The 25,085-nt window shown below is 33.5% G+C and overlaps 2 protein-coding genes across 3 annotated transcripts in view; one reads left to right on the forward strand and one right to left on the reverse strand.

The window, feature by feature from the left end:
- The window catches only part of LOC126743667 (EF-hand domain-containing protein 1-like), a 31,546-nt gene extending 23,600 nt beyond the window's left edge, over positions 1-7,946 (forward strand). Inside the window, exon 11 of the mRNA XM_050450870.1 lies at positions 7,546-7,946. Coding sequence (XP_050306827.1) covers positions 7,546-7,898 — 353 coding nt within the window. The 3' untranslated portion in view covers positions 7,899-7,946. The remainder of the gene's footprint in view (positions 1-7,545) is intronic.
- Positions 687-20,230, reverse strand: LOC126743668 (pre-mRNA-splicing factor CWC25 homolog). Of its 2 annotated transcripts, XR_007662952.1 has the most exons (3): positions 19,842-20,230; positions 7,950-9,590; positions 687-1,263 (listed from the first exon to the last, which is right to left on the reverse strand). XR_007662952.1 is itself a non-coding variant. In XM_050450871.1 (2 exons), the coding sequence occupies exons 1-2, from the start codon at positions 20,061-20,063 to the stop codon at positions 8,070-8,072; spliced, it is 1,743 nt and encodes a 580-aa protein (XP_050306828.1). In that variant the 5' UTR covers positions 20,064-20,230; the 3' UTR covers positions 7,896-8,069. The 2 variants fall into 2 exon arrangements, 1 of the variants encoding a protein (XP_050306828.1); XM_050450871.1 differs by lacking the exon at positions 687-1,263 and having other exon boundaries at positions 7,896-9,590.
- Between the last annotated feature and the right edge of the window lie 4,855 nt (positions 20,231-25,085).

The raw sequence follows: 25,085 nt of genomic DNA on the forward strand, positions 1-25,085 counted from the left end.
AATGAACCAACTAGGATTACAGGTAATTTTTCAACTTTCATTAATTATTTTTGTTTAAATTGTGACACCATATCCTATTCAGTTTTGAATGCAGGTATCTCTTTATCATGAAGCCATTAGTTGCACTATCAATATTTTAGGATTGACAGGGCAAATATCCAAGAGTAGCCCTGGTAGAATATTCAGTACTGCGAATTTTATTAAGTTTCATACTTTAGGTAATAGAGTAGATTGGCAAAATATGAAACTTAGTTTGGATCCTATATATTGTTTATTGTTTATTTTATTATTTTTACAGGATGTTGTATGATGTATTTAATAACGCGTTTACCCTACAATTAGTTAAGAAGGGGCTAGGAATAATAAGCTCTAGCTTACTGAAGGTTTGTAAATTTCAGGAAATAACCTTCGCTCTCTAAAGTATTTTAAAAAATTCAGTATTAACGAGAGAATTATTGTAATAGTGATTATTGTAATTGTAGAGAGTTTATAAAAAACTCCTTAAATCTGCTTAAAAAAAAGTATTCATAAGGCTAAAAACGGGCAAAACGAAAATTAGTTTTCAATTGATGAATTTCATAAAAACTCATCTCATATTAGCTAAGATATTCATCCAGAGCAGACATCCAGAGCTGACTTGATATTTTTACTGTAATAAAGCAAATAATTTAATACAAACTCTAGCATCTACTTCAGACCCTTTATCTCATCTTAAAAATGTTTGTAACACTGGTATATTTGTTTTTGATGATACAAACCGGCAAAAATTAGGAAAACAATTTAAAAAAAAAACAAAAAATCTAGCGACGAGGATGAGATTTCTCCTAAAGTGCTCTTGCAGGTACCTTATGAGGCTTATTGGTTGGAAGGTGTGTTTCTTACTTACTTGAAGTCTTCTTTGGTAGTTACCATATTGAAGGATGTTGAAGTTAACAATCTTTCTAATTACTGCCCAATCTCTTTACTACCAATCTTATCAAAGGTCATGGCATGAAAAGACTGGTCAAGAAAAGGTCTGCGATTAGTGCAATTATCTTCAATTTTTTCGAATTATAACTGAAAGACAAACATCTAAGAGTAATCAGGATGCCAATTAAAGTTTTGTTGAGTGTGTTTCTTATCTTAGTTTGAATGAATGCATCGGCCGCATATTCTGTGATCTGTCCAAAGCATTTGTTTGTGGGTATCACGGAATTCTGCTGTCGAAGATAGGAAGGTAGATGTGGCTTTCGGGGAGTAGCATATTCCTGATTTAGATCTTACCTTAAATTTAAAGGTTTAATCAATCAATCAATTGCATATTATTTTCAATTATTATGAGATGATGATATAATATGCATACAATGGACATAATGTGTTTGTGTGTATGCACATTCAGCTCATCAATAATTAGTTCATAATGAACTTCAACCTAAGACTAATAAGAGTAACATATACCTGCTTAAATAATATTATCAAACTCAGAAATATTAAATTGACTAAATACTACCTAGTTATAATTTAATGGAAGTTAATAGCACGCTTGATGGAATTTATATTATGTTTAGTCCATGAGTATAATACTTTTTGTTTTTAAATTGTTGCGGCAACATATTTATTAATTTGGGCGCAGTAGATATTACACCTCTTTGAGTTATACTAAAATGGGGGGTGAGTATTATTAGACGTTGGTGTGGATTTGCTCTAGTATTAACATTATGACCAATAAAATTTTTAAAAAGGTTACTACAAATTGAGAATCTAAGTATGTACATTTTAATATAAAGTTGGATAACAGTAAATATTCCAGATTGTTTAAATAAAGGGTTGGAGGGAAACAGTCTGGACTTAAACTTAAACTTTTAAAAGTTATTTGTGTACAATATTAATATTCTATAAAGTTTCATTGTAGGCAGCACCCCAACATATTATACCATAGCTTAGGCATGATTCAGCTAGTGCTTTGTACACATTTATTATTATTTTTTTACTGTATATATTACTTAACTCATAAAATGTATATATTAGTTTTTTTAGTTTATTTTGAACATAATCACTATGATGCTGCCATTTTAAATAATTGTCAAAATAAACACCTAAGTATTTACTGTTGTTTGTTGATTTGATGCTGCCAGAACAAATACAGTCAATATTCATTTTACAATCTGTACATTCATCAACATGTATATTCTTAGGATTCATCTAAGAATATACATGTTTGGTAATCCCATTATATTAATTGAAAAACACATAAAGTTAGTTGTTTTGACATTTACTGTCAGTGAGTTAATATCCATCCATGTTTGAACACTACACATTGCACTTTCAGCCTTTAAAAAAGCTTCATCCCGTCATCCCAACAATCCCCTTTACATAACAGAACTGTGTCATCGGCGAAACATACCACTTTTACTTTCGGAACTATATGTGGAAGATCGGTTAATGTAGATTAAGAAGAGTATGGGGCCAAGCACTGTACCCTGTGGAACACCGCATCCCACACTTACATAAGAACTTAAAACTTATTTCAGATTTACCTTTTGAGACCTATTTGTAAGATATGACTTAAATAGGTCAAGTACAATTCCCCTAATACCGGTATTATATAATTTATTTAGTAGGATGCGATGATCCACAGTGTCAAACGCCTTGGTAAGATACAAAAAAACAGCCAGAAGTTTCCAACGGTTATTAAAACAGTCTGTAATAAAAGTGCAGACTTCATTCAAAGAATCATCCGAACCTACACCCTCGGTGAATCCATACTGTGACTCTGACAAGACCCTATTAGCTTTTAAAAAACTGCATAACCGTTTTTTTAAATAAATTACTTTGCAGATAGGACTAGTAAGTTCAATGAGTCTGTAATTACCCAATTCTGTCCTATCACCACCTTTATGCAAGGAAACAATTACCGCTCATTTAAATGTAGTAGGAAAAACGCCACTGGTATATATCAAATTCATAATATGTACCAAGAGCACAATCAAACATTCTATATTTGATTTCACAAACTGGTTGGAAACACCAAAGTCATCTAAAGAAGATTTTGCTTTCAAAGTTGCAACAGCATTAACAATTTAATTTTCGGTGAAAGGGGACAAAAACATGGATGGAAATTCCCTTTGTTGCTCCCGGATCACACCACGAACGTTATTAGGCTTATGTATCTTCTTGACTAGCTTAGAACCAACAGAACTAAAATATATATTATATATATATGTATGTTAAAATATATATTATATGTGTGTTATAATATATGTATGTTCATTAGCTACCTCTTTCTGGTCAGTGATTTCCTGATTATTAGTATTTTTAATACAAGGAATATTATATTTTATCTTACATTTATTGCTAGCTAATTTGATTATGTCCCAGGTTTTTTTCGAATCACCCCCAGCACGTTCTAATTGTTGCTTATAGTAGTTAGCCTTGGTAGTTCTAATAAGTTTAGTTGGCATATTTTTATAACTTTTGTAACTAATACGAAAATTAATTATAAAGGATTTTGAATGCAAAACTTATGAATCTAATTTTTTTTTCTAATTGAAATTTGCAGACCGTTTAAGGCGTTTTTTTTAGTTTATTTGAAATTGATTTTACATTTGCTGCTGCAAGTATGTGTTTTTTAAGGTATTCATAAACATTTCAGAGGCGGTATCTGTGATCCGACATGATAGAATTGCATCCCATTTCTGAGATTGCATCGAGTTTTCATGCTTAATTTCATTAAAAGATCTAATAATATTTGTTTCGTTGGAAACGTTGTTTCACTTATTTTGTAAGTTAATATTAAATAATAAATAATGATGGTCGGAAACCGAGCTGGTTAGTATAATCAAATTATTTTTAAACCTTGTTTTGCTCTTCATGAAGATATGGTCTATATGTTGTACGCAATTGGCGAAAACGGTCACTGCCCGAAATTTATACCCACAACGCGATGTGGATTTTACGAATTTTCCACATCGCGTTAGGGATATATTTTATATACCCAAAACGCGACACGACGCGAAATCACGATTATCATCGAAGACATGCGAAACTTTTCGTGTTATGAATAATAAAAAATACTCATAAGACGAAAAATATGTAGGTTCGTAAGTAATGTGAAGAAATCAATCAAAAAATATCTAAAATAAAAATACTGGCACGTTTTTAAGATGTATTTATGAAATACAAATTTTTTATAAAACTATTCTTTATTATTTATTCTTGCATGTTAGCGATCCATGACATTTTGAGTTACACTTTTTGTCTCGTTGTTTGCAGGAACATTTATTATCACCACAAAATCTTTTACAATTGCATTTGAGAAAACCTTGACCGGAACCTTTAGATGACATATTTGCTGCAGTTCGCAACGCTATTTTCTTGATATTATTATCATTTGATTGCGACATGAACTGCGAATCTGCTTGAAGAAGTTCATTTCTTGAAAATAATCTGTCCAGCGGCCCATTCTCAGTACTCAGTTTATACAAGCCATCATTATTAATTTCAGAAAAAATGACTAACACATTTCTTGGAGTTAGTCGGCCTCTGTCAACATCTAGTACTCGGATCAAAACATTTGTACCAATTTCTAAAGGAGCATATCTTTTATTTATCTTTTATTTGACATATTCACACAGCATTTTCGTTGCTTGAATTTTCATCATTTTTGTGATTGCTCTCTTTGATTCAAAATTCTTTTACTCCTTTGTGTTATGTGATAATTAAAGCTATTTTCAACTTCGTCTTCTGCCATACTATATATTCATCATTATTGCCATTGTTGTTGTCCACCATTACATTAGATTTATTTTCATTATTGTCTTGATTTTTCTGGTCGGCGTTGTTATTTTCATTTTCGACATTTTCTCTATTTGTTAAATTATTATTATCATTGTTGTCATTTTGTTCGTTTTCCATATTAATTCTTCTAAGTCTTCTTCACTTTGCAATTTATTAATAACTTCTCGTGGAAGGTCGGCATCTCCTAAACCATTAACCTGTCTACTGCCAAACATAGCCTCATAAGGACTTCTGCCAATTCCTCTATGAAAAGATCGGTTTTTCTGTGACTGTATGAATTTCAACCCTTCTGACCATTTTGTGTTATTATCGTTTACCCAGGTAATCAGCATATCGCGAATATCTTGATTAGCTCTCTCTACCGAGCCTTGGCTCTGTGAGTGTCTTGGTCGGCCATGAACTAAAGACCAGGCCAGAGAGTGGTAAGTTTTGTAATCACCGAGTTGACAAACTCACGGCCGTTGTCACTTTGCAAAATATATGGTGAACCCACAAGACAGAAAATATCAACCAAGTGTTCAGCTACTTCGTGTGCGGTTTTGGTTTTCAGTGGTCTCAAAAATAAAAATTTTGTCAAATGATCTTGATAGTTAAGAATAAAATTATATGGGCCATCTGGCTCTGTTTGCATATGAATCAGGTCAACCGACAATATAATAATTACAATTAGGTATTACTTTTTAATGAAAATTAAAGTGAATTGAAATTACCCGACATCTACAGTTCATGTATTTGGAAATAATAGGTTTCACAACTAAACCCTTCTTTGGAATCTTTTTTTTCAACTAACATGACTTACATTTACTAAGATACAAGTTTATAATGTTTCGAGTGATGTTTGTGTATTTTTTTAAAATTCATGCTCCATTCCTAAAAATTAAAAATTATTTTAAAAAAAATATTTTTAAGAATTATCTTATATTTAAATCCACTAAAAGAATAATGCAATTCCTTGTGATAAGAGGAAGCGGTTTTAATTCAGATTACAAGATTTGACCCATACCCCGACACACACAGACAAACACACTAACACGGCAAGTTAAATAAAAGCTTGTAATAAACTCTTTTAAATGTTAATAGTGTTAAATATTTAAAAAATTAACCTACCTTTTTCTCTTTTATGTCCTGTATTAATATGGACTGCATGCACAATATCGAATAATTGTTCCCGATGAACATAAAGTTTAATATCTTCTTCGTTAGTGAATCTTCTGGCTATCAACTTTTCCTCCTCTCCAATACTTTTCATCGCAATTCATATCGATTCAACCTTCGATAAAGTTTTGATGAAAGTGGTTTGCCCAATCTGCGTAATTCATGTGCTTCTTTAACTTCACTAATAATGTTTTTATAATCACTTTCTAAGAGGAGTGTAGACCTAATGTTTGATGCTATATAAAGTTTATTTAAACCATCTTCGAATTCTTTTTTAAGATTTTCGATTGATTCATTCATTTTTATTAAATTTTTACTTAAAACTTTGACAAAGGACAAACAAATAAACAAAATAAACAACTGCTGTTGATAAAAATATTATACCGAATTATCCATATCCGTAACGCGATGTGGATAATTCGTAAAATCCACATCGCGTTGATGTGGATAATTCGGAAAATCCACATCGCGTTGTCGGTATAAATTTCGGGCAGTGACCGTTTACCATATCTTCAATATTCTTCTTTCTATCAACCCTAATAGGCTTATCAACTTTGGAAATATAACCAAAGCTATTAAGACAACTTACAGATTCTTTAACAAATGTGACTCTTAAGAACTTTTGATTGTTATTTTCAATTATATTACTCATTTTTACTAATGAACTTTTACAATTAATGAAACTACCGTCACACTTATTAATTTTGCTCTCATTATAAAATAAATCATAATCATTAATACGAAAATTTAAAGGATCATGAAGGACCTTGAGGGTCGATGCCAATCTGTTGTGCACTCAGGTAAGCAATCATCTGTTCTCAGGATTAATTGTGAAGTTTTTCAAGGCTCTGTTCTTTGGCCAATCTTGTTTTTGCTTTACATCAACTACCTTGTTAAAATTAATATCTCTGGAGAATTTACACTCTTTGCGGAAATTGTGGGGCTACATAACACTATAGCAAATGACATCAAAATCATTAGAGACTGGTTTGCCTATAATCGTTTTTGTTTAAATCTCGACAAGAGTCACATATTCGGATTTAAATGTGACGTAAATGATGTACTCTTGGGTGCTGATCCAGTGCCAGAAACTACAACATCTAAGTTTCCATTTAGATGTTGTAGTTTAAAGTTTTTTACTAATGTTAGGTAAAAAACTATCGGATCTTTTGCTGCGCGAGTGGTAAGGGAAGTATTGGGCGAACAACTAGCACGGAGAGTTAATTTTTTTTTTGTTTAAGTCTCAGGGACTACTGAATGTACTTTTCGTTATTCAAAAAAATTCTACCATGCGAGCAGTGCCGCGGATCTAGGCTAGTAATTCTATAATTTTTAACAATATTTCGACGTTTTGATAGGTAGAATCATTAAAATCAGAGAGGCTCGGGTAAAATACTTAGGTTGATTCAACATCGACCAAACAACCTTACCTCTATTATAGTACTGTAGTAAACCAGAGAAGAAATTTGGGAAAATTTTACTTTGAAAAATTGAATCATGCAGAAGGTTTATATTTTATTCAAGTTGTTCACTGATTTCCCCGGTAGAACTCTCATAATTAAATTTCAAGGTTTCAAATTAAAAAAAACACCTAAAAATTCATAATTTTCTTAGGTAAATATACGTCCTATACCCCAAAGCACATCGATACTCCGGAAGAGATTCGTCAAAAGTACTACGCGGGAGTGCTGAAACAACATCAAGATGTCTGTGACGGAAGGTACCCCGTTGAATGCAGCGAACCTCCTTCGAAAGAACCCGATCCTTGCGCGAAACAAGAGGAAAAATCTGGACCTTTGATGGTGAGCCCGCCAGTGATACCTCCCGGAGCATGCAAGATTGATAAGAAGAAAGTTGTGAGGTTCAGTGAAGAAAGTAGATGCACCACCGATAGAAATGACCTTTGTAGACTGAAGGAAGAGATAACTCATTGTGACTGTACCGATTATAAAGAAGAATGTCCATGATGTTTATACTCTATACTATACTTTAATAAATTTTATCAATTAAATACATACATAATTTTCATTTTAAGATGTTAACTGGAATCCACCATGTGATTAAGTGAATGAAACTTCTCATTTTTGATATCAGGAACTCCAAATTTCAACCCACAAACTGAAACATTTCTACCATTATCACCTTTTTGAAAAATTACTTTCCATATGTCTGGAAGATCTCTGGATGCTGTTCAATTTGCTCTTAATCCTCTGCTCTACAGATGAATGGTTTGCACTTTTCATGAGCTCATTATGCACCAAATCCGCATCGAAGCTCTTCGACACTGTTTCTTCTTCTTTTTTATTTTTTTCCCTATAAAGTCTAATGTTTTCTTCTCGCTCCTTGTCCCTGGACTTAGCGTTTTTCATCATTTCTTTTCTGAGCCTCTCCTTTTCTTCTTCTGACATTTTTTTAACATTTTTAAAGACAGGTTTTGAGGAGGTTTCTTCAATTTTTTTTGTTGGTTTAGAATTTTTACTTTTCTGAGAAGTATTTTTAAAAGCAATCTTTTTACCGTCTGCTGATACTAGTCCAAAGGATTTCTGTTTGGGAATTTCCTCTTCATGGTCACTGTATTTGTATTTAGCTTTTGCAGGACTAGAGGATTTTCTTGAATGTTGCTTTGTATCCGACTCTGAATCTTCTGATGAACTTGAGCTGCTTTTAGAGTTTTTATATAAATTCGAAGGCTTTTCAGGATACAAAGGTTTTTTAGTTTTAAGCTGGTTTTCAGCTTCTCCTCTAAGTATTTTAAGTTGTGCCATAATTTTTTTATCAAGTTCACTATCACTATCACTACCTTTTGGTGTGCTTTTTTGATGGTGGTAAGACTTTTCATCATCTGAGCTATCAGTACTTTCATTTCTTCTTTTAACAGCTGTATTTTTACTTCTTTCTCGGTCTCTACTTCTGCTCTTTTTCTCCTGGTCTCTACTCCTGCTTCTTTGCTTTTTCTTTCGTAGTTCACTTTCTTTAGATTTGCTTCTACTCCTGTATCTTCTCTGACCTGAAGATTTTTGGTTTCCTTGGTATGATTTTTCACTCCTGTATTTCTCAGTTGTTCTTGGACTCCTGCTTCTCCTTGTCCTTTTGTTTTTTCCCAAATTATATGTCTCTCTACTACTACTTCTTTCTCTTTTATCATGGTGACTTGAATCTCTTCTCTTATTTCTTTTCTTATATTTTTCCTTTTCTTTATTACGAATCACTTCTTCTTCACTATCACTAGACTGAGATTTTCTGTGACTTTTTTTCTTTGATTTATCTTCATTTTCACTGTCACTGCTATCACTTGTTTTACCATTTAGAATATCTTGTAAATCGTCTTCGGAAAGCTTACTTTTTAAAGCATTAAACTTGTGCATTAAAATTGTCGTAAGAGTTTCGTCTTTTTCCTTTTTAGAATCTTTTCTTGGCTCTGTTGGTCCTGTAGTTTTAGATTTTAACATCTTTAATTTTTGCTTTATTTTTTCATCAAGATCTAAGTCTTTTTTTTTAGATTTTTTCTTTGTCTTCTTCTTCTGGTTTTGTTTTTTCATCAAAGCTTCTTGTAGTTTCTTTAACTGAACAGGGTTTTGTAGGAATTGCCTACGTGCTTCTTCTTCTCTCTTTTTTATGGCTATTAGGGGATCCTCTTGAAGTTTTGTTTGTAAATCAACCTGCAAAGTAAAAGGAATAACTATAATAAAATCTTATTTTTTAGCTTTTTGCGTAAAAACAGGCTGTTTTAGAATTGTGGTGGCAAAAGCCTAGAGAGGGTACCACTCACCAAAATATTTGAACAAATTTCTATGAACATGGGTCTGAAAAGGCTTCAAGAATCAGAACGTTAAACAACTTTAAAACGCTTTTGTTGATTTTAATTAAACTTTCATGCTTCATTTAAACAACTCTATGTGAACAATTAGCAAAAAAAATGTCATCCTGAAGCGTTTTTGTGCCAATTATCATGTGACTATTCATAAGATTTTTTGTATTACAATATGAAGTTATGTATTACAATATCTTAAGCCTGATCATAAATGAGGCCATTATTTGCAAAACTTGCTTTTTGCTCGTAAGCCTTTTTTGGGAAATCGAAAAAAACGATTAAAGGCCCTGTAGTATTTTTCTCTCTGTAGTTTTGAAAATACATAGGTACCTTAAATATAAAAAAAAATAGTAATTAGTTCAATAAAGTAAATTATTTTGTCATACAAATAAAATATTGAAATTCGCATTTCTTATGATACTTATGATTTGAAAAAAAAATAAATAGAAAAAGCAGAAAAAAAATCCTAACCATCAACGGTTTCTTCTGGTGAGGCAGAATCTTTTTTTAAGTGTTTTTTATAAAACGTTAGTTCCGGAAGGCTTCTCCAATTTTCTCCGTAGGGTTTAGAAAGGAGGCCATTAATAGTTCCTTTATCCCCCTTAAGTTCTTTTCCCAGTGGTAATTTCAGAGGAGCCATTGAAGAAAGGCTAAATTTTGTTCACAAACACTTTTAGCTTTTCCAATAGCATTGTTGTAATTGGGCTCACCTCGGATCAGAACATTTTTATCTTTTTTTACAAAAATAAACCGCTTTGTCTTATTAAATTCAAAGTGCCATGAACTAGGCAGCTTAATAACACGTTTTGCTAGTGTTCTCCAATCAAAGACATCCCAATCGATACCGATTTTCCGTATAGTGGAATGCTTTGTAATTAAATCATCGTAGTCACTAATTTTGACGATAACAGGCATTTTTTTAATATCTTTTTCTATAAGGCCGAAGATGCGATCAGGCGGAATAAAGGAATGACCGACGATCGGAAAAATCAGTTCAATTTGTTTCGGCGCTTCTTCTAGAAGCCAATAAGCCAACATTGAACAAACGAACTGATTCTATACTGGGATCAAAATCAAAATTATTTAGAGCATGTTGCAAAGCTGATGCAATTGTATTAGAATCTTTGCGGGAATCAATTTCTGTCCACAAGTAAGAAAACAAGTTTTGTCGAACATCTAAAGAAGTTGCTACTTTTAGCTGCTTGTTGCTGCTTTTGTTCTTAAGCAAGTAGAACAACAGTCAGTTAGCGGAGTTCCAAAAGCGATATTGTACTTAGCATTCACATACTTTCGAAAATAAGAAATCTTTACATGCATAGGCTGTGGAACTTCCTGACGATAATGGTTGAAAAGTTTCTTAAAATTTAAGTCACATGGCAAGTAAATCCTCACACTCTTCTTGTTTCTACAGTAATGAGACTCATACATGCAATGGATTCTATAAATTGTTTGATGCAGTTTTGTTTTTCGTCATTTTTTGGACCCACTCTATCACCACCCCTACGTTCCCTTGGTATCTCTCCTATTACAACAAAATTTCTTACAATTCTTTGTATGCGGTCCTTGCTTAAATTTGTAGTTCCTAGAAATGACTTGGCACAAACTCTAATCATCTCTCCTTTACTCGGACGAACGTGGTATTTTATTGACACTGCAGCATGATTAGATTTCCCCCTGTTTGGTTTTTCTCCCTCGACAACACGCTAATATCAAAAGATCTTGGCTAATTTTGTTTTTTGACTGGTAAAGATAGGCATGAAAATCTTTAATTTGCTTCATTGTGAGTGTGGAACAATAATATGGTAATCCGGGTTGTCCATTATGTCCACAAATTGGAAAAGCCGGAAAAGCTTTTGGTGTATTTCTGTAACAAAATAAATTGACAAAAATTACACAATAGCTGCATACATAAAACATAATCGGCGCGAAGTGTCATTAAGCAACTCGTCAGATGTCTTAAATTAAAAAGTTAACAAGTTTTTCTTTTTTTCTTTTTCGATTTTATTCATCGGGAAGTGATTCATTCGCCTTTTTCCGTTCAATTCGGGTCTCTCGTGTCTAGTTTTGGGTCACCAGCTGTTATTTCAGTTGAATGCGCTTGAATTAGGGCTGAAGTATTAAGGTGTTCTGTTTTTACCGGGCGCACTTATCCATATCAGCTGTTGGCTGCCATATTACATGTGTGCTCTTATCCACATCATCTGTCAATCTTCAAGTGGAGCTGGGCTGGTAATATCGATAATTCAAGTTTATTAAAAATGTCTGGTAGTGGAGTTTGTTATATGTGCAGTAAGAATTGCTCATTCAGGGAAATCAAAAATGAACTTTTTGGATATCCGTGCGATTTCTGCAAGAAAGTTATTTGCAGAGAATGTGGTAGCATATCCTCCAGTGAAATTAGAGTTATTGTCATGGTTTCGAGAATGATGCCATTTGCTTGTCCCCTCTGCAGGGAAGGTTTATTTAATATTCCGAAGTTAATAAAAAGAATAAATGATTTGGAAACCACTATGCACAACTACAACTCAGAATCCATCGAGAGAACTGTCACATTGGAGCAACGTATTGTTGTACTTAAGAAACCCTGCATAACTTGCCTGCTCTCTCAGCAGATTACAGCTGTCGGGCATCTACTGCGCCTATTTCCGCTCCTAGCACGAGTGTCACGCCCGCGCCAATCGACGAAGCCATCCTAAGTGAGCTGCATGAGCGCCAGAAAAGGGCCAACAACATTATACTTTTTAACTTTGATTTGAAAGATGTTGTCCAGACTAAGAAGCTGCTGACTGACTTGTGCGAAACTACCGTCAATGTGCTGGCTGTTAGTAAATTTGGGAAGCCGAATCGTAATGGGCGGCAGGCTGTTAGGGTGACCCTTGGTGGTACAGACGATGTTAGGCTTGTTTTGAAGAACAAATTGAAGACTGTCGGTAAATTCTTCATCGAGACAGACATGACGCCTCGGCAGCGCAATGAGCTTATGGCAGCCAGATCGGAGTTAAAGCGGCGCAAAGAGGAAGGAGAAAATAATCTTTATATAAGATACATCAATGGTTCCCCCAGAATTGTAGCAAAAAACTAGATTCGCCTTTATTTTCACATGCTAGTGATGCCCACTTAACCTGTTTTTATCAAAATGTTCGTGGTCTTAACACTAAAACTGAGACTTTTTTTCTTGCCGCCATTGCTCAGGATTTTCACACCATATGCATCACCGAGACATGGTTGAGGCCAGAGATATCTAGTGGTGAAATATTTCCAAAGACTTATGATGTTTACCGGTCGGACCGAAAATTTGAATCCGTAATTGCCACACGAGGTGGCGGAGTTCTCTGTGGAGTTTCTAAAAACATTGTGTCTGAAAAAATTAGTTTGTCTGAACAGTATTGCGCCCTCTATCGATGTTGTTGGCTGTAAATTTACTATTAGGTTACAGATATTTTACATGATTGTTTTGTACATCCCACCATCTATCACATCTGTAATTTTCGAGCAATTTCTGGATCAGTTTACACTTTTAATATCAAAGCTAAACCATAATGTAATAATAGTGGGCGATTTTAACGTGTCTGATTTCTCTATTAACTCACCTACAGGTAATCATGTTAGTCAGAAGTCTATTGCTGTGAATAATTTTGCTAACACTTTTAATCTTGTTCAATGTAATCACATCCTAAACTATAATAACAGACTATTGGATCTTGTTTTATCTAACTTCACCTGTACTGTTTCGCGTAGTGACGTGCCTTTTGTCTTGGAGGATTTGCATCACCCTGCACTGGAAATTGATTTTACCGTCTCAGGTCAACGTGTTCATAATTTTCAGCTTAATAAAAACTTATCTCATTCTTTTAATTTTAGAAAGGCCAACTTCCATCTCCTTTATGACTCGATCCTTGAAGCTGACTGGTCTACTGTGTATTTATCCTCTAACGTTAATGATGCATGTGGAGCCTTATATGATATATTGAATGGCATATTTGCCGCACACATTCCTCTTAAGCAGCAACGTAAAAGAAGATTTCCAGATTATTATTCTCGAGAATTGATTAGGAACATTTATAGGAAAGAAAAGGCTTTCAAGGACTTTAAAATGTACAATTCTCCATTCTTTCAAAGTAAATTCCATTCTCTTAGACGCCTTATCAAACTACAAATACGCAATGAATATAAGTTGTATATATCAAACACCGAAAGGAATATTTCTTTGGACCCATCTAGCTTTTGGAATTTTATTGGTTCTAAGAAGGCTGGCACCAGGATTCCTGGTATGATCAGGCTACCCGATGACGTGGTAATTAAAGACCCACAAGACATAGTTGATGCTTTTGCACTGTTCTTTGGTGAGGCATTTATACAATCAAATTTCATTAACCATTCGTCGACGTCTGATAATGTGCCCCACTTTGACATTGCCAACGTTGATGCTTCCCAAATTATTTTGGCCAGTAAAAAACTCAAAAATAAGTTAACATCTGGTGTAGACGGTGTGCCTAGCTTCTTGGTTAAAGATTGCATTGGTGTCCTGGCAGATCCGCTGACCTACATTTTCAACTTAATACTGTCAACAGAACAAATCCCTGAAATTTGGAAGACTGCCAAAATAATACCTATTTTAAAAGCTGGGGACTCTGATTTAATCGTGAACTACAGGCCAATCTCATTACTCTGTAACTTCTCAAAACTTTTCGAAATTATCCTGAATCGGTCGCTATTTAGTCACGCAAAAGAACTCATCTCTGTAGACCAGCATGGATTTTTTAGCGGGCGATCTTGTGTTACTAACTTATCCTGTCTGTCTAGTCACATCTGTGAATCACTTGATGTTAATACTCAAGTCGATGTTATTTATACCGACTTCCAAAAAGCCTTTGATCGGATAGATCACTATATTTTGCTGCATAAATTAACTCAGTATGGTTTTTCAGGGAGATTATTTAATTTATTTCATTCCTACTTGATTGGTAGATCTCAATATGTCGAATATGAGGGCTTTAAATCGAAACTTTTTAACGTAACGTCGGGTGTGCCACAGGGCTCGAACCTGGGTCCGCTCCTGTTTAGTTTTTTTATAAATGACTTGATTGAGTCACTCACTTGTCATAGGCTGGCTTTTGCCGATGATTTGAAGCTATATTTAAATGTATATGGCTTGGAGGATTGTGTTTTTCTTCAGAACTGTCTAAATACATTGGAGGTATGGTGCGCTGTTAACAGGTTAGGCTTGAATGCGGCTAAGTGTAGTGTGGTCAGTTACTCTAGATCAAAAACACCCTTAAATTTTAATTACTTTATTAATGATACTATTTTGAGTAGATTAGAGCAAATTACTGATCTTGGTATAACCTTTGACTCTGAATTTACATTCGTTCCACACTTCAATAACATAGTCAAGTCAGCCCTGAGAAGGCTTGGGTTCATAATTAGAAGTTCTCAGAGTTTTACTTTGGAGTCTACATTAAAACTGCTTTTCTGTTGCTTTGTGAGATCAAAACTGGAGTTTGGCTGCGTTATATGGAACCCGCTCTATCAGAATCATGTTGGTCTCCTTGAATCTGTTCAGCGTAGATTTGCTAAGTTTTTGGCCTTCAGGCAGGATGGCATATATCCGGTAAGAGGGTTTGATCATCGGCAACTATTGGAACGCTTCAATCTACATCCATTACAACTCAGAAGAATGATCTTCTCTGTAAAATTCCTGCATGGGTTACTGAATGGATTTATTGATAGTCCTGTACTTCTTTCCGGTGTACGTTTCATGGTGCCTAGGCTTAATGCTAGACATCCCCTAACATTCTTTCTGCCAAGGCCTCATACTAACATCCTGTTGAAATCGCCACTATATACAATATGCTCTATATTTAATCGGATCTGTCACATGTGCGATATAAATTTCTCTCCGGTTCATGTGATTGTCGATATCTTGGTGGATCATTACTCTTGGGATTAAGACCCATGTGTTTAAGTTATAGTTAGTAGGTATATTGCAGTTAATTTAATTTAATTTAATTTTGTTGAATATGTGATTATCTTGTTAAACTTTTATAATTGGGTTTTTATATCATATTAATAGTTATTTGTTCTAATTCTTTGGATAACTTTTGAGAATGTGAATTTACTTTACTCTTTTTCTTTTCTTTTCATTCTTTTAGGTTTGTTTGTGTGTGTTTTTTTTTTTTAACTATATTTTTCATTGTTTTGCAACTGTTTCCTGTTATTGGGCAAGTTGCCTGTTGGAAATAAAGGCTTATTATTATTATTATAATATCGATACAACTCATGACTCACGGCTAGTAAACTTTTTGTTAGCCCTACTCGACTTTAAAAAAAAAAGACAAAGAAATTAAAAAAAAAAAACAACTGACACTGCAATAAAACTCAAACGATTACCGCACAAGTTCAAAATCAGAAGTTTAAGATGAAGTACTTACCTAGCAAGTTTAGCAACATTCCTTTTATGCGTTTCTGGCTGAAGAAGTTTTTTGCGTCCTTTTCCCTATGGAGTAGGTTTATCAGACATAACATTTCTCCATATTAATAAAAAAAACTTTTTCTTATCCGCCAAGAAAACACCTGTGTAGTTGCTTGAATAAAAAATACTTAAATGCCGTTTCGAAAAAAGTTTTAGTAAACAACCCTACAACAGCTGCTACCGCGTGTTAATCACGTGATTTAACAAGTTAATTTCATTGGTGTCAGAACAAGGAGCGAGTTTTGCAAGCAAAACGTCAAAGCAAAGAGCTAGTTCTGCATATAACTGTAATTTTCTTCTCAGTATTTACATGCTAAAAAGAGACTTTTGAAAAATTCTGATTTTATCATTTGATTCCCCTTCAAAATTTAAATAAACTTAGCAAAAAAAAAGAAATTCGATGATTTTGTCGATTAGCAAGTTTTGCAAATAATGGCCTCAAATTAGACTGTCCAGAAGTTTTGGAATGGCAGACTGTACGCACACACTCTTGTAATTGATCATTTCATTAGCAGCACCACATTTAACGTATTGTCAAATTGAAAGTTGTATTTGTACAGTAGAGTAATGTGTTAGTCGTTCACGTTGTGCGGTGAGTCTTACCAAAATAAACTTTTTGTTGTTTATACTATAGGACGGTTATTTATTACGAACCGCCGCGTCGTCGATCGTTTTTTATGAGGCAAGAATGAAAATAAAATGTTCTCATCAAACTATCTAATTACCAGGCAAGATTTAAAATACCACTAGCTGAAAGAAACAATGTTTGGATAGTCAACTGAAATCAGTGACTGAATTTTTTTCCAAGTGCAGGGATGTGGCTGCTGCTCACGCTAAACTCTCCAGACTGAACTATGTCTAATTCATATAGTATTAAGGTATATTGAAAGAGTTGCACATCTTTCCAGATATCCTTTTCAGCAACAACCTTTCTTGCAATTATTCCGGGAGCAACAACAGCATCAGGTCTTGTCTCTTTCAAAGTTTGAAATTCTAGCATTTGCCTTTTAACATTTATTAAAATGACCCTACTAACTTTGTTATAAAAATAACCTCAAAATAAAAAAAATGTAAATTATCATATTTCCTCTATTACTAAGAGACACCAATATATTCCATTTGAGAGAAAAACAGCATGTTTTTCACTTTCTCTGTATTTTTCAAGAATGTCTAGATAACCACTTAATGTATTTTAGCTCAATGAGTTTGAAAATCATAACAAAATTTAATTGCATGAAAAACAAAAGAGTTACTTCATAAATATTGCATTTTTTAAATGGAATCCACAATTTATTATTACATTTTTGGGATCTACCTTCCTTTTGCTCCACTTGTATCTTTTTGTTACTTGTAACACAGCATTTTTAAACCATAAATAGAAATTTACACACTATAATTCCTATTTCTTTTAATTTTTTAAGACTAATATCACTAAAATTTAAGTCAATTTTTCCAAATAGTCACATAAGCACTGCAAAAAAACTAGTGTGATTTTTTCTAGCAAAAAACAACCTGCTTGCTTGCATTTCATCAATATCAGCAGTTTTTTAAAGCTAGTAATAAAAATCACTTTTGTCACCACAACTTTAAAAGCCAGCAATGGGGCAAAAAATAAAAACTGAAGCCAACCTTAAAGTGGTTTTTGCAACTGATATGTATGGATTAAGTGATATAATATAATATAATATAAAAATATGCATATATTCCTCTAACTATTTCTAAAGTAAAATTCATTAAGTAAATAATGAATTTTAATTAGTTTTAGTGTATAATTCAGTTAGTTTTAGTTTGTAATTAAAAACCATAAATTAAAAAAGAAAATATTGGGATTATATGTATTGAAAAAATGTATTAGAATAATTTAAAGAGCACCAAAATCTGCAACCAACAAAATAACTTTATTGTCGGTTTGTCTGTTTAGGAGTAACAGCCAAAAATCTTTATGAAAATTTGTTTTTTTTTATTGCCTCCTCATCCAAAATGTATTACCTTAACTGGTGATGAACATCAAATAATTTGTCATAATAAATTCACTGCATAAAAATTCTACATTAAAAAACTCAGCCATGAGTTACACTACTGAAGAAAAAGTACTAATGGTTAAATGGTTTTACCAAGGCGTTACCGAGAAATTTCACACTTGTTTCAGCTTTTTTCCAAATAGGTGATACCAGAAAAATCAATAGTTAATAGAACTGTTACAAAAGGTTTAGCAAAAGGGCACTATGGTAAATAATTGCAAATGTGAGGCAAACAATGAAAGAAACAATCAACAATGGCAAGAAAAAGAAGAAAATGATAGAGACCTGCAGGTTTTTTTACATGTGGAATAAAATGAAAGAAAAATAAGTACAAGAAATCTTGGAGAGATCATGGATATTGATCATACAACTGCATTTCGGGCTTCAAAAAGCAGAAATATTTCTCATACAAATATGGAAGCATAGAGATAGGGATGAACTACTGCAGCAGAAGTTCTGTTTGGACATGATGGAAAGGGCAAACATGGATAGGGATTTTATAAGAAACATTTGCTGCACAGATCAATACACTTTTAGTATAAACAATGAACCAAAATTATCAGTATTGGGATAAAGAAAATCAGCATAGATATGTAACAACAGTATCCACAGAAAGTTCATGTTTGGGTAGGGATTTTTGGACACTAAATTTTAGGACCATCTTTCTCAATTGAAATTTAAATGCAAATTATTATTTAGAATCACTTGAGAAACAAATTTTGTCGAGTTTGAATGATCTTGCTGAGGAAATGAAGAGACAAGAGTCAAGAGGTGCCTGGCACATACTCTTGCTGTTTGAGAATATCTAAATAATGCTTTTAATGGTAATGTTATTGGACTGCGACATATAATAAATTGGGCACCAAGGTCTTCTGATCTCTCCCCCAACAATTTTTTTCTGTGGGGCCATGTAAAAAATAAAATTTACAAGGATAAGAACTACCCAAACCTCAGAGTTAAAAAATGTGATTTCTATGGAATGTAAGAAAACTCCAGTTTATCAATTAGCGAATGTTAGAACTGAGTTTTATGATAGATTGGTACATTGCTTAGCAGCTTATGGAGGAATATTTGAAAATTTGTTATAACATTTTTTTTAAGTTAATATTTTAGGTTTAATAAATTATCTTCAATAAAAAGATAAAGTCTTTTTTAAATATTTCATTGTTTATATTATAATAATTTGTGTGCATGTGTAGGATTGTATGAATTTTCAATATTAATTTAATTAAAACCACAATTCATGTACCACATCAATATTATGACTTGGCGGTTTACCCTTAACTAACTTTCTCACCTTGAGCGGTACCTGTAAGCACACATTTTAATGCTCTTTAAATTACTCTAATACATTTTTTCTCTAAAACAATTATTAGAGAGCCAATATTTGACCCTATTAAAAATTACATGGGATTTCCTATGTCCCGCCTGGCAGTGCAACATCCTGTATACTATTTGGCATACTTCTAATTAATGTACAACCAATTTGTGCATGGAGCAGTGTCATCATCAAAACTAAACTTTATATGAACGAATATTTCTGATATGTGACAATTGGCCCCTTGATTACTTTACACAATCTAAATTAAATTAAAAAAAAACTTACTTGTTCTGCCTGTACAATTTTATTAAAATCTCTTATGGATGGTGGTATGCATTCATGTTCTACATGATTTTTTGGTGTGGGTAAAACGAATTTGGTCTCCTTTTCTTCATTGTTCAATTGGTCGAGGGTTTTATCAACTTTCCTACCTAGAAGGTACTCTTCCCTATCCACCAAGCTATTGGCCCCTTTGTAAATCCAATCAAGCTTTTCTTCTTTAGACATTTTTAAGCGATAATATTTATAGATGTGTTATATCCAGGGTGTTATTTTTTAATAATATAAATATTAATCCAATCGGCAGAGACAAGATGGTTGTCTCTGCAATCGGATTTATAGAAACTTTTTGCAAACACAAACAAATTAGTCAAGGAACTGACCCTAACCAAAAAACAGAAAAATATGGAAATAACCTCATTAATAGAAGATTTCTGACGGATGTCAGTAAGAATGTTATTTTTCAAATCTGACAGTTCATGTGTATCGACAATTATGTTATGCTTTAAAGGTTAGTGGATTGTCAAAGGTATCAAAATCAAAAGAAAATAAGCAGTTTTAATATTTAAGTTATAAGCAAAACAAAAAAGGATATAGTTAAACCCATTAATAAAAATAGTATAGCTTCGGTCTGATGCACTCATCTGGTGACTGCTACGGAGCTGAACGATCTAAACAGAACAATAAGCGTTAGCTTTACTAAGAACATAAAATATTATTCAAAAGGATCCAAAGAGAAGTTCCACCTACCTCAAAACGAAGGTGGAAGAGGCCTAGCAGAGATGCGAATAAAGCATAAAAGACAGGTCGACAATATGCGTAAATACTTTCAAAACCAGGCTGCACACGCCATCCTGCACCGGGCAATTAGTAAGCTTAACCGAAACCTTACATCACTGAAGCTACAAGACGCAGAATATATCCGCGATTCCAGGTACTCCATTTCAACTCTGATAAAACAATGGAAGGAGAAAGAGCTATACGGTCGTTACTCCAATTTACTTGATAAACTTGGATTATTTGGCTTAATCGTGGTAACATCTTCCTGGAGACTCAATGATGTCTATAGGCGTTATTCCGGATTAGATCATCGTAACTCGCCTATATTTAAAATACCGTAGAATGGGGCTATTCTGGAAATCAGGGGTAATTTGAGAATTCATCCGAAAAATGTTAAAAGCGGCAACAACGCCCACAGAGTTAATAACAATACGCAAACGCCGCGCAAGGCCATTAGTACACATGCAACCGCGTACTCGAGCGCAGATCGACGAAAGGTAGCTGTTTTATTTTGGCGCGTAAAAATATTAGGAAAAACACGTGTTTTTTGGTGAAAGAACGGTAAGTGGTTAACTTTACTCTGTAAATCTAAACCGATTAATTGTATGATATTGGCACTTAATCCAAATAAAAGTATGGGGTTTTAGGAAGGTGTATTGGTAACATAAACATTTTAGGACTCTTTTGTTTTTTTTTATTCAGTATTTTCTGGAGTGGGGTAATTTGAGAAGTGACTGGGGGCTATTTGAGAAGGCATGGGGGCTATTTGAAAATTGTTGAAAATTGCTTTCAAATGAAATTGGCTTTTTTAGAATGGTATGAGATAATGGTGCGCACTTATAAAAAAACATTTAGCCATGTCAGAAATGGCAAAAATTACGTGCCATATAGGCATTACTCAGAGAAAGCCTTAGCCAGAGCAATAGAAGAAGTAAAAAAGGGGCGGTTAACTTTGGCTAAGGCCTCCGAGCATTTCAAAGTGCCCATCGCCACCATAAACGTGCTAGGGGGACCAATATATTTGAAAAACCGGGAAGACCTTCAATATTTTGCAAGAAAGAAGAGGAACAGTTTGTGAAATACCTAAATATTGTGGCAGCTTGGGGATTTCCCTTTGACATATTGGATCTAAGACTTTTTGCGAAGAATTACCTGGATAAAAAAGGTGTACAGGAGGTTCGTTTGAAGGATAACTTTCCTGGTAGAGATTGGGTATTAGCTTTTCTTAAACGACACGAAAAGCTCATATCAAACCGTCTATCATCCAATATTTCAACTAAAAGAGCTTCACTTTCACCAGAAGTTATCGATAATTTTTTTGATAATGCCCGAGATACTTTATTAGGTACCTAATAAAAGATTAGATAATTACAACAACTCAATGTAAAATGTGTGGCGAAAAGCATGAAAATGTGAAACACCTAATAAGTGGGTGCAAAATGTTACCATCGCAAGCATACACCACTTCCCACAATAACGTAGCGAAAATTGTTCTTATCGCACTGGCCTATAAACTAGCACTTATCCAAAAGAAGAGCCCATATTACAACTATACACCAGAGCACGTAATTGAAAATGAGAAATATCTTCTATACTGGAATATAGACGTCCATAATATTTGAACGCTGAATCAAATACTTTTTGGTAGTCACTAAAGCTGTATAATCAGTTGGTCCTTACAGCCTGGAGCTTCCTCCCTGCTTTGCTCCTCTACCAGAAGATTATGGTCTATCATGTGTTAATAGATTTTGTTATATTCAGTACCACTTAATATCATATACAGTGTCGGTACAGCCAGTAACGGGTTTATATTTGGACGAGTCTTCAGAAGGTTGGTCTGTTTTGGGGAGAAGATTTGTGATGCCTTTCATAAGGAAGCTCGGGGTTTTTGTCGGGTCATCTATTATTAACTCGTTTAAAAAGTTCAAAAGTTTTGGCTTTAGGTTGTTAAGTCGTTTATACCAAAATTTTTGAATCTTATTAAGACCAGGAGGTTTCCACTAGAGAATACCTGATCACGTTCTGCATCAGTGATTTTATGAGCCGTCAATATTAGTATCTTATCTCTGATTTTGTCTTCATCTTTAATACAGTTTGCCGATAATTTGGATTCTCTCATATATTTTTCCAGAAGTCCGAACCGTTGTTTAAGTCCAAAATGTTTATCTGCAATTTATTGTTTTCGCTTGCGTGTGTCTTTGAGATTTCAAGTGCTTTTTGTCTTAGTCTTTTGTCTTGGGAATGAAATGTTTAAGCTTCTGTTATTATGCCTAGTTCATTTCTTATGTTCTTAAGATTTCTTGATAGACGTATTTCCCAATATGATTTGGTTTTGTTTTTTGCACCCTTTGTGTTACATGGTACCGAATATCCGCATAATTTATTTTATTAAGCCTGCGCTGCTCACAACTTATAAAGCTCAGTAATATCGTTGCAACTATTTGTTTTGATTTTTATTATGTCGTTCATGTCTTTTCTTACGGCGGCTTAAGGTGCGTACAGACTTGCATACGTATGCGGTGAGCAGCTACGCATAGACACACATGTGCGAATCTGGACGGTGCTTTCGTAGCCTCTCGTCGCATGCGTTGTCTCTCACGCTTGACTTGAATGGCACGCATCTCGTGAGCCAGAGTGGTGTCGGTTTTTTGACGCGAGTTAAATTCAGATATCGACGAATGGACTTTAAAAAAACATTAATTGATACAAAAGGGCCTTAAAACTAGGTGAACAGAAATATGAACAGCAACGGTATTGGCTTTGACACAATATTAATGCTAACGATATATTACAAGCGATTTGTTAAATATAAAAATAGTCCTAAGCTAAGCATTTTATAATGTAATATAAACAATTAAATGTGGTTTGAGGATATGTCTCGCGTATCAAAGAAACATACGTGCGCGTTCACGCTCAATTTAGAAGGGTTTTTAGAGAAACCAGCTTACTCGGTTCTTTCAGAGCACAAAGGAGCAAATGCAAAAAGTCTGTTGGTACAGTACAAAAAGTTTTTTTCAAAGGTATTTAAAGACAAATTAACAACGAAGGCTGAACTTTAAGGTCGTATCCATGAAAAAAAAGATATTGTTAATTGTTTAAACAAACATTTTTCCCAAGTCGGAGAGAGTATTGTTAATAAACTTGTAAACCAGACTCAACATATTGATGACGAAAATATATTTGATGAAGTTAACTGTGATAGTATGTTGAATGTTTTACCAACAAATTGTGATGAGGTTTGTGAAATCATCATGGGATTAAGGCGGAATTGTTCTCCAGGCGAGGATGGCATAACAGTGTTGGACATAATTAATTTAAAAGATTATGTTATAAATATATTAGCGAAACTAATAAATAATGTCTTTAACACTGGTGTGTATCCCAATGAATTAAAAAAAAAAAATTACTCCCATATTTAAATCTGGCGATAAGGATCAAATGAATAACTATAGACCCATTACTGTTGTTAATACTTTATCAAAAATAATAGAAAAAATTATTAAAAAAAGAGTAATGTCTTTTGTACATAAAAATACATTGCTGGATAGTCATCAGTATGGTTTTATTCAAAATAGCAGTACTCTTTCGGCAACATTTGACTTTATTAGTTGTATTTCAAAGTCCCTAGATAGCAAAAAAATTGTAGTTGTGGTATTCATTGATTTACAGAAAGCCTTTGATGTAGTAAGTTTTGATATTTTATTAAAAAAGCTTAGGCTCATGGGATTTGGAAAACTCTTTTTGAAACTGATTCAAACCTACTTACAAGATAGAAGTCAATATGTTTACTGGGAGGGAGTAGCTAGTGAATTGTTTTCGAATAAATATGGAGTGCCTCAAGGCTCTGTATTGGGACCCTTATTATATCTTTTATACGTATTAAGTCTAAAATTTGCCAGGTTACGTGCTCGATATTTTACTTTTGCAGATGATACGGCCCTTGTGTATGAAGGTGAAAATGAAGAGGAGTTAGCGCAATTTATCAATGCTGATCTGAGCTTGTACTTTAAATGGCTAGTTTACAACAGGTTAAAAATAAATGTCGACAAAACCAAATATATGCTGTTTAAACAAAAAAACAAACAAGTAAATAATATTCAACTAAACATAAATGGAATTAGCCTAGAGAAAGTTGCCTCCATTAAATATCTTGGTTTAAATATTGATCAAGCATTGACTTGGCAAACTCACATAAACAAAATTACATCCAAAATAAATTCTATGATACCCTGTATATATAAAAGCCGAAGCTACCTAACAAATAATACAAAAATGAATATCTATAATGCTTTCTTTTTGTCTCACTTTAGATATTTGATGCCTATATGGGGAACATGTTCTAAAACAAAATTTGACAATATCCAAATTTTACAAAATAAGGTCCTTAAAATATTGTTTCAATATAATATACTTACAAATACAGATTTTCTATATAGGGAGCTTAAAGTTTTTAAATTGAATCAGTTAATG

This window comes from Anthonomus grandis, chromosome 13, assembly GCF_022605725.1.
Source record: "Anthonomus grandis grandis chromosome 13, icAntGran1.3, whole genome shotgun sequence".
NCBI lineage: Eukaryota > Metazoa > Arthropoda > Insecta > Coleoptera > Curculionidae > Anthonomus > Anthonomus grandis.

Bases quoted from the DNA above. Each gene is read 5' to 3' on its own strand.
- LOC126743668 (XM_050450871.1), bottom strand. From the start codon at position 20,063: ATGTCTAAAGAAGAAAAGCTTGATTGGATTTACAAAGGGGCCAATAGC. The intron at 9,591-19,841 runs GTAAGTTTTTTT...TTTACTTTGCAG, and splicing joins AAATTGTACAGGCAGAACAA to GTTGATTTACAAACAAAACT.